General features: G+C 34.1%; 1 protein-coding gene across 1 annotated transcript; it reads right to left on the reverse strand.

The window, feature by feature from the left end:
• Positions 1–2,363: 2,363 nt before the first annotated feature.
• LOC130808794 (zinc finger protein CONSTANS-LIKE 14-like) lies at positions 2,364–6,101 on the reverse strand. Its single transcript, XM_057674299.1, has 4 exons — positions 5,056–6,101; positions 3,624–3,827; positions 3,308–3,504; positions 2,364–2,666 (listed from the first exon to the last, which is right to left on the reverse strand). The coding sequence occupies exons 1-4, from the start codon at positions 5,839–5,841 to the stop codon at positions 2,564–2,566; spliced, it is 1,290 nt and encodes a 429-aa protein (XP_057530282.1). The 5' UTR covers positions 5,842–6,101; the 3' UTR covers positions 2,364–2,563.
• Between the last annotated feature and the right edge of the window lie 3,627 nt (positions 6,102–9,728).

Genomic DNA, 9,728 nt, shown 5'->3' on the forward strand with positions numbered 1-9,728 from the left:
TAACAATCAACAATCCAAAGTGATAAAAAACACCTTAAACATCAAAGTGTAGTAACTAATTTGAACCATATGATATAATACACTCGTGTTTTGATGGCAGTGTGCGTGTTAAACAGGGAGACATTAATAGACAATATTCTGACCTAATGATATAATACACATACACCCCTAAGTCCTTAAGGATAGATTAGATTTCACATGTTTATTGGTTGGGTTCACTACTTCCCTTGGCTATAAAGTTTATAATTTTCCTTTATTATCTGTGAAAAAAAATGCACTTTCTGCTAGCTGGAGCAGACAATGAGGAGATATCGGAGACCAAATTATAAGACTTCGCTCCTCAAAAGAGGTGACTTGACTAAGCCCACCACTTTTTCATATAAAGCTTTTTTTATTTTTTTTTTTTTTATTTTAATTTTGTTAATGTATATTTTCATAATAATAACTTTTATAATCACATGCCACTTATAATATTAAGCATGGTTGTATATAAGGTAGGGTGAGAAGGGTGTACGCTTCAGACTCTAAAATAAAAATTAAATATCATATCTATTTTATAGGAAAACACGAAGAAAAATAAATTTTAACAGGTATATGTAAACGCTATTGTAATGAACTTTGCATCAAAAAATTGTTGATTGATAAATACTAACTTTAAAACATTAGTTAGGACAATGAAGTTTGATAATAAAATGAATATAGAATTGGTATGTGCAATTGCTTTGTGGGTAAAGTGATGCTTCCATTCATTTGGTATAGAAAAGCTTGCTTGCATTGTTTAGATTCTTCCTCTAATTTGTCATTTAGATACTGCTTTATTCTTACAAGATGCCAACAATAAATTTTAAATTTAAAAGATGATGCATTATTGGAAGTTGACCTTCTATAGCTTCCGTTTCTTCCGCGTTAAAAATTTCTTAAAAAAAAAATAAATTTGGTCTCAATTAGACCATGAATTTCCCGATCCTAGTTCTTGTCTTTAGGAAAAGAGATATGTGAAGAAGAAAAGATATTATAACCGGCTCATTAAAAAATAACTGGTTTTACAAAATTTATTACAATGATAAAAAAGTGGTACCACTTATAAAAACGTTAAAAAAATTCTCACCTCTTCTCTTAAAGTTTGTCTTATTTGACAAAAAAAATTCATAAAAACTGGTCAAAGGAACAAACTGTAAGTGACTGATTTTTTTACAGCCAATACATGGCTGTTATGGGACGCACTGATATAAAATTTTAACCGCAAGCGCACAATGTATCTGTAGTTGTACGGTATGGGTTGAACTTAGATAAGTGAGTTAATGAATTTGCCCATTTTTTAATGATGGGATACAGAACAAACAAATATGATTGGTATTTAATCTATTTCAAGTTTTCAACTATGATAAATAATTAAAATTTGCAATTATGATAATTAAATAAAGGAAGAACGTTAAATTATTGTGAAAATAATGATAACAAAAGTCTAAGACATCGGAAATCACTTAATTTAGCATGGGAATAAAATATTCTCCTAATTATATGATATTGAATCTTTAATATGATTAAAAGTGATCTAATTAATCTCAAGCTTTTGCTCTATTGATTAATATCTTTTTAAAACCTTATTAATTTTAATCCTCAAATTTTCGATTATTGGATTATTGGCTAAACTAGTATGAATTTAACCTAAATTAATCGTAATCTCAAACTTCTGTTTTATTAAAAAGGTTAATAAAGATATTTAAATTAAGGCTCATCAAATATAGATATAACTACACATTCAAATTTTATACAATTAATCGAATAAAATCCTTTCAAAAAACAAATTAGGATCATCTATCAATCCTAAAAAGGTAATCTACTCACAACACATAGTAATAAATATAAAATCAATAATAAATAAAATAATAAGAATTATGTTTAAAACAATTAAAACCGCTCAAAATTAGCAGAAATAAACAAATTATGTAAATTAACATAAATTTTTAAAATAAATCCAAAATTACTAACAACGATTATATTAAAGAGTATAAAATAATACTCCCTCCGTTCCTATTTGTTTTTCCTATTTGGGTATTTCACAAAGATTAAGAAAAAAAGAATATTTGGTGGTAGTGGGTGTCATTTTAATTATATAATAGTGGGAAGTGATGATTGTATTGGAAGTATGAGGTTGTAGTGGGTATTATTTTAATTAAATAATAGTGTGAAGTAATGATTGTATTGGAAGTATGAGAGAGAAAATAATTATAAATAAAAGAAAATGGGTACATTAAAAGAAAAGGGGGATTTTAAGAGGTAAGAGTGAAATAAAAACTTTCTAAAAATAGAAAGTATTCTAAAGTGGAAGAACTTTTAAAACTACCTGTTATAGTAATGTGGAAGATCAAAAAGGAACGGAGGGAGTATAAATAAGTACAGATAATTACAGTTACAGCTAACCCAAACTAAAAGTCGCATCTCTAATGTTATCGAACTACAGTAGAAGAAACCGATTTATAGTAGTACACAAAATTGTAACAAAAATCCAATCGCCACCGCGATTTCTTATATATACGTATGAGCTAATAACCGTACAATATTAAACAGGCGGAGCATCATTGATCTTCACAAATCGTCCTTTCACTCTCATTCGTTCATCAGCCCTTGCTTTCCTGGACTCGTAACGTATGTGCTTCACATATCTGTCCATGACAATTAGAATTAAAGATTAAGAAAAACAATTTTACGAAAAGAAAGATGATCGATTGGTAGACATCTCTGAAACTTCTACTTACGAAAAGGTTGTGCACATCTCTGAAACTTCTACTTACTAGGATAACAAACAAGTACATATCGGGTCCAGAGGATAACGCCGAGTCGGCGTTCGAGATGCTTGGAGGTCAGCCGACTCGGCTGTGGGTTCTGGATAATTGGTGTTTTGGTCAGCAACTTACGACCGACTCGGCGGTTGGCTTTCATCTGTGGAAGCCAAGTCGGCTGTTTGAGCGGGAAACACGGGAGCATTGTCTTCGTAGGTTTTTGACGGTTACTACTACACTTGGGCTGGTTATTTGTGGGATACTTGAAGTTAATTTTATTTTGGTTTCCTCCTCTTATTAGTATTAAGTTTATTGAAAGATTACAAGAGAGTCATTATTATTTATGTGTTCTTTGCGATCATAGTGAAATTATTTAATCTCGGTGCCGGTGGACGTAGCTATCACAGTGAACCACGTTAAATCTCCTGTGTCATTTTCATATTATTTTGTTTAAATTTCTTTATTGTTTCATTTTTTGTTCATCAATCTTGCTTCCGCTTTCGCACAACAAAATCAAAGTCTACCTTCTTGTCTTCTTCTTCTCCAAGTAGCGTTGCATTGCATTGTCTCTATTATGCGCCATCATCTCTAAGTCAGCCTTGGTTCTGCCCGCAGTAAGCGCATTATCGGGTCCAACATATATAGATTGGTCCGTGAAATGAATGTTGTTACTCTCGGATGTTATTGGAATCTGACTTGCTGCTGGATCTTGCAACTTACTCTGCAGTTACAATTTCATTAATATCTCCATCAGTTGCTAAAACATGAATAATCTTCGAAAGTATTAGTAACAATGCAGGTTCAAAATCTTGCATATGCTGAAGGAAGAATGATATATACATTAAGTAATCGGATATCCTCGGTGCTACTGGAGCCATTCGTGTCATAAATATCCCCTACGACTTTTGAGCTTGTCGAACCAGTTTCCTGCTGAAGAGAACTGTAGCTGTCCATAATAAAACTAACATCATTCTTATTGTAGTTGACATGTAACATTCCAGGTTCTTTGTCATCTCTCATCAGTCCTGATTTAAAATCCCAAATCTGCAGATTTGGAATGCACGTGAGTCATGGTTACACAATGGTTCGAGCTAGTAACGAACTAAATACTCTGTCATGAATATATAGAGATACGAACACGTTTGTTTTTGATGAGGCCAAAGATTTACAGTTTCTTGATTTCAGATTATGATGTAAGTTGTTCATCAAATCATGTGCACTTCTTATTCATGTGAAGTTGCATATGATGTTTGCTATAAAGAGTAAACTGAAAACAACATATTTGTTTTACAAAAAGAAAAGTTGCAAATTTCCGGGTTTGGTAAACCCCACCTAGATGGGAGCCTAAATGAGACTTGAGAGTAACTTGATGGGATTAAGGTAATGTAATACTGTTAATTTACAATATAGTTTTGCAGCTTACAAGTTACAACCTCTTTCAGAGGAAGCCAAACTTTCTAGAAAGAACCTCCTTCCAACAGAAACTGAAAAGAACCAAAAGCCACATGCAGTAAAGTACTCATCAAAACGATTTATCAACTCGATGCTCCAACTTTTTTGTCACAAGTCTTTGCAGGCTGTTCATGTTCAATGTGGTTCCAACTTCCAAGCAATTGCTTAATCTCTCTTATACTATGGGAGCCAAGAGGAATGGAGAAAAAGGAAAGGGAAATTAAATAAGCAATGGAGGGAGAGGATCGGATTTCCTTCATTTGGATAGAAAAATTGGGATAAAAGGGAAATGAAGGGAGACTTTCCTCCTCATTTCCTGCCCTTCCTTTCATTTCTCCCTTTCAAAAACGTAAAGATTTTGAAGGAAAACACATTTTCGTCTCCTCATTTTCCATCCTTATCATTTTTCATATCATAACTTAATAAGTACTTGAAAATACATATAAATGTTCAGCTACTTCCATAAGAAAAAGGGTCTAAGTATTACATCAATACACCATATATAGTTATGTGCAATCAAACAGATCATATACTAATTACATCGGATCAATTGATGTGCTCTCATTCTAAAACATACTTTTATCTTAAATAGTATCCAAAACACATCTACTAATTATAGTATAAGTATCAGTGTTAAAAATGCATCTCAAACACAGGAATAGCATAAAATTTCAGATCTTACTAAATCAGGTAAGAATTCCCAATTGGGTAATTAGCACACACAATTAATCTATATATTAGTATCAGAATTAAACTCACGCGATTCAAAAAATGTAAGTTTTTATAAAAATAATCAAGATTAAAAGTAATATAAACTAACCTGTTTAGTTGGATTGGTGGCAGTAGCAGGAAGACCACCCACATTTCTGGTGATATTAGAATTATAATTATATGGGAAATTCAATTCTTTTTGCTGTTGTTGTTGAAACAGGATTGATTGACATTGATTAAAATCATCATTAATTATATTGCAATTAGTATTAAGATTATCATCTAATCCAATTAAAAACCCATCATTATGTGGAACAAGAAGAGAATCTATTTCCCCAGCATTTCCACAATCAAAACCCTTCTCCTTCTTTTGAAGATTCAACAACTGTTTAATCACTGCTTGTTTTTTCCCATCAAAACATTTCTCAATCAAGACCCCACAATCATCATTATCATAACCCAAAGGAGAAGTGGGATCCACATTGTGATTAGCTGGGACCCTTAAATCATAACCATACCCTATCATCATCATCATATCAAATGCAAGATCAAGGCCCAAAACAACAGAAAGTTCTGAAGAAGAAGGACAACCTGAAAAACATTCGACAGAAGTTTGATCATCAGAGGAAAATCCAACGTTGTTAATGAGATCTGAGTTACAGTCTTGACAGATAAAGAGGTTGCGGGTGATATACTTGACAGAAGCATATTCGGATCCACACGTGTCACAGAGAGGAAAACGTTGGTGTTTCTTGGAAAGCGTGTTGGCGGAGTGCACGTGTTGGTCACACGTTATGCACAGTTTAGCCGTGTCAGCACGGCAGTATAACACGGCTGTTTCCTGGTTGCAGAAATCACAGAATTTTGTACGCACACATAATTTATTTTCTTCCATTGTTCTTGAAGGGGAGTACAGTGCAGCTTTGATGGCTTCTTGAGTGAAGGAAGAGAAAGAAAGAGGAAGGAGAGAGAAAAAGAATGGGATAAATAGGAGTGTTCTGGAAGAATTAAAAAATGGTGAAAATGAAGGGAAAACTAAACAGTAATGGAGGAGTAGTATCTGGAAAAAATATCTGCTTTTATAAACTTTTTGGAGCTGAGTTGGATGACATTGTTGATGTGTAACATGTCATGTGCCGTTACGGGTTGCTAAAGATATTAAAGAGTCATTCTTGTTATTGAGGATGACAACGATTTATACAATAATTTATAATAGATAATTCTCCACAATTTTTTTTATTTTATTGTTTTTCATTATTTTAAAAAAACAAAGAAAATAAATTGTAAATTATTAGTTATAGATTTTCAATAAACTATTAATAGCATATAATAACTAATATTTAATTCATTTTTGATTTTAAAATACTTCTTTATAAGTTATGTATAATATTAAATAATGTTATTTTAATATTATTTAAATTTTATTGATCACTATAAGATTGTAAGTGACAAATTATTATTTTTTGTTTTCAAAATGAAAAGTTAGCAAATTATTATTACAGAGAACAAATTTGTTTGGTTTCCAAAATGAAAACTAGCAAATTATTATTGTGTATTGAATAATGAAAAATCACATGCATCCCACTCAAACAATTTAATGAAAGTTAATATAATGATAAGTCACATATTTTCCACGCACTTTATTAGCAAATAATGATATCACTTTTGATAAATGAAGGGAAAATATCTTTTGAGAATTTGACAACTCATCACTTTTTAAATTTGATTATGTCATCCGTATTTTACTTTAGTATAATTTATATATAGATAGATTTATACATTGTAATAAGATTGAAACATTATTGTTTACCCTTTGTTTAAAAAACAAAATAACAAGACATGTTAGATTTTGGTCAAATCAAATAAGTTAATGACCCAATTGACTCAGTAAATTCATATCTAATTTGGAAAATTGCTCTAATAATAACTTATTCGCTAATTAAAACTTAAGACTCGCTATTTGTTATCTAAAAATAAAAATTAATTTATAGGAAATTCCACATGAAAGCATCGAACATTCATCAAATGTCAATGGTAATAGTAATTTTATAAGATTTTTTCACATGGTAGCATCCAGTTTATGTCTTATCTAACTGCCATAGCATTTTGATGTTCTACCCTTACTAAGTTGTTGGTTGTTGCCTTTATAATTTGCCCTAAACATGTGATATCGTTGATGAATTAAACGGCAAATTAAATGTCAAAATGGTGAATTAAACATTTGTGAGCATAAAAATAGTTTAAAACAAATTATAAAGACAACCATCAACACTTAATAAGGGTAGAAACGTCAAAATGGTGAATTAAACGGAAAATACTACGACAATTATTTAAGGTATAAATTGGATGCTATCATGTGGAAAAATCTTATAAAAATGCTACCACTAGCATTTCATAAAAGTTCGATGCTACCATGTGGAATTTCCCTTGGTTTATTCTAGCTTATTTTAGAAATTTAAGACTTGCTATTTGTTAACTAAAAATAAAAATCAGTTTACTCAAAAACAAATAATAGGAGTGATAATAATAATAATAATAATAAATAATAATAATAATAATAATAATAATAATAACGGTAAGTTTGAGTGCTTCTCCCTCATGCGATAAAGAAAGAGCTTTGGGGTGGCATTGACGGTAGGTTTGTGACGGCGGCTAGAGCATAGTGAAGCTTCCGGTGAGCTGGTGATCTGCCTATAGTTTTTAGCTTCGGGGGTGGAGTTGTCGGTTAGCTTGTTTATCAGCTTCGGTTTGGATCTACCGTTGAGAGTTTCGGTTTGCACAGTGGTAGGGTGTAATAAGTCGTATTTAGCTTGAAAAAGGATTCATAGACTACTCATATCAACAAGGTACATCTTCTTTTCATGGGGCCCATTTGTTAAGAACTCTACAATTAAGTGTGCTTGGTAGGGAGCAATCTTAGGATGTGTGACTTCTTGGGAAGTTGTATTCCTAAATGAGGGTGAGTGTAATAACTCATATTTAGCTTGAAAAAGGATTTATAGACTACTCATATCAATAAGGTGTATCTTCTTTTCATGGAGCCTTGCTATGAATTCCACAGTTAAGCGTGCTTGGTAGGGAGCAATCTTAGAATGGGTGACCTCCTTGGAAGTTTTCCCGGGTGCGTACGAGTGAGGCCAAAGTTCGTTGGAAAGACTTGTGTTGGTCTGTGAGGCCAGTCTACAGTCTCCATGAGTAGTCACCGGCGATCCGAGGGGCCGGGGTGTTACACAGGTCTTATCTCACAGGCCCGCAGGTGGTCATCTGCGGTTCCGGTGAGTTAGTTGTTTTCTTTTCAGCAGGTACCAGCATTTCCCATTCGATTATCCACCCTTTCCCGTTGATTTCACCAGTGGGTTCTGTATTGATACAGTATGTACGGTTTGCTTTGTTTTTCGGCCTGTTGAGTTTTTCTTTTCCAATGACCTTGTACATTTTGTGTTGTCTCTCTCTTGTCTCTGCTGTTGTTTTGGTTACCTTTTCCGGCTATCGTGCTAGGTCTTGTGTTGTTTCTGGTTGCCGGTGAGTTTTCCTTTGATATTGCAGTGACTTCGGCTTTATTTTGGGTGTGGACTCGCGGTTTTGCGGCGGGGATGCTTTCAAGCTCTATTCTTCTTGTAATTTTGCAGTGGGTGTGCTAACTTTTTAGGGTCGACTTTTGCAATTCGTGCCGTTTTTAATTCACCCTCGTCCTTGGTTGAAGATAGGGTGGAGGAGTTTGGTCCTTGTTCGGTTCTCTCTGGCTGCTTACTAGTTTGTGTTATGTGTTTTGTGGGTGGTCCTGGGTTATTTCGTTTTAGTGGGTTAGCCTGATGGTTCATTCTCCAATGCCTTCCTTTATGCGATTTCCATGTGTGGGGCTCATAGTCTACGCTTTCACAGTGAAGATGAGTTTGGCAAAGGAAATGCTTCTTTGATGTGTGTTGGTCCTTCTCTTTCTTTGACTCCATCGCTGGTTATATTTGATTGCTTGCAACTATCATCCGTTTGTTGTGTTGGGTTCTCTATGTTAGTGGTGCTTTCAAATGGCTTTTGAAAAGATTTCGTGTCTGTTTAAGGGTCGTGATGGTTGTAATAGTAGCGGTGGTAAGGGGCTTTCTAAAAAGTACTTCATTGATCATCTCGGGGCTCGCCATTTTAGTTCGGAGGATTCTAGGATTTATCTTAAAGATCAAATTGCGAGTGACCCTTGTTTATTCTCGTTTTTGGACTTAGAACTTAAAAAGTTAGGTATATGGCTTTGTGGGGAGTGCTTGCGCACTCATTCCCTCAATAAGAATTGTACGCATGCTAATGGCTCTGTGGTCGTTGCCCCTACCTTAGACGATGAGGCGATTTATGGCATTCCCCGTCCATTAGCTCCCGTCTGTGCTTCTTTTGAAGATGGCGAGGCTTCCTCCTCGGGTTCTTCAAGTGGTTGTCTTTCCCCTTGTTTTGATGTTTACTTGCTTGGTTGTGTTTTTTTGAAATCGTGTCGAACGGTCAAGAGTATCCCTCCCAAACTACGACTTGGCTTTGTTAGGGTATTTCTTTATGCCCTTGATGCTGTCCTGGCTTGCCCGAGCGATGTGTCTACTCGGGTGCAACTCTTTATTCTGCCTTGCTGTGTCTTGGGTACCTTTTTCTCTAAGAATAGATCTGAATGACGGTCAGGTATGAGGAAGCGATGCCAGTTTAACAGTATCTCTAGAGTCGTTTCTAAATGGCGAGACCCTGGTGACAGGTTTTGCTTAGTTATGGATTGGTTAGCTGAGATACGCCTTCCCTCTTCTAGTGCTAAGA

The sequence above is a fragment of the Amaranthus tricolor genome, chromosome 3 (assembly GCF_026212465.1).
Source record: "Amaranthus tricolor cultivar Red isolate AtriRed21 chromosome 3, ASM2621246v1, whole genome shotgun sequence".
Lineage (NCBI taxonomy): Eukaryota > Viridiplantae > Streptophyta > Magnoliopsida > Caryophyllales > Amaranthaceae > Amaranthus > Amaranthus tricolor.

Excerpts from the sequence above, each read along its gene's own strand:
- LOC130808794 (XM_057674299.1), bottom strand. The coding sequence starts at position 5,841 with ATGGAAGAAAATAAATTATGTGTGCGTACAAAATTCTGTGATTTCTGC. Across the intron at positions 3,828-5,055 it reads CCACCAATCCAACTAAACAG|ATTTGGGATTTTAAATCAGG; the intron begins GTTAGTTTATAT and ends CCAAATCTGCAG. Across the intron at positions 2,667-3,307 it reads GAGAAGAAGAAGACAAGAAG|ATATGTGAAGCACATACGTT; the intron begins GTAGACTTTGAT and ends TGTCATGGACAG.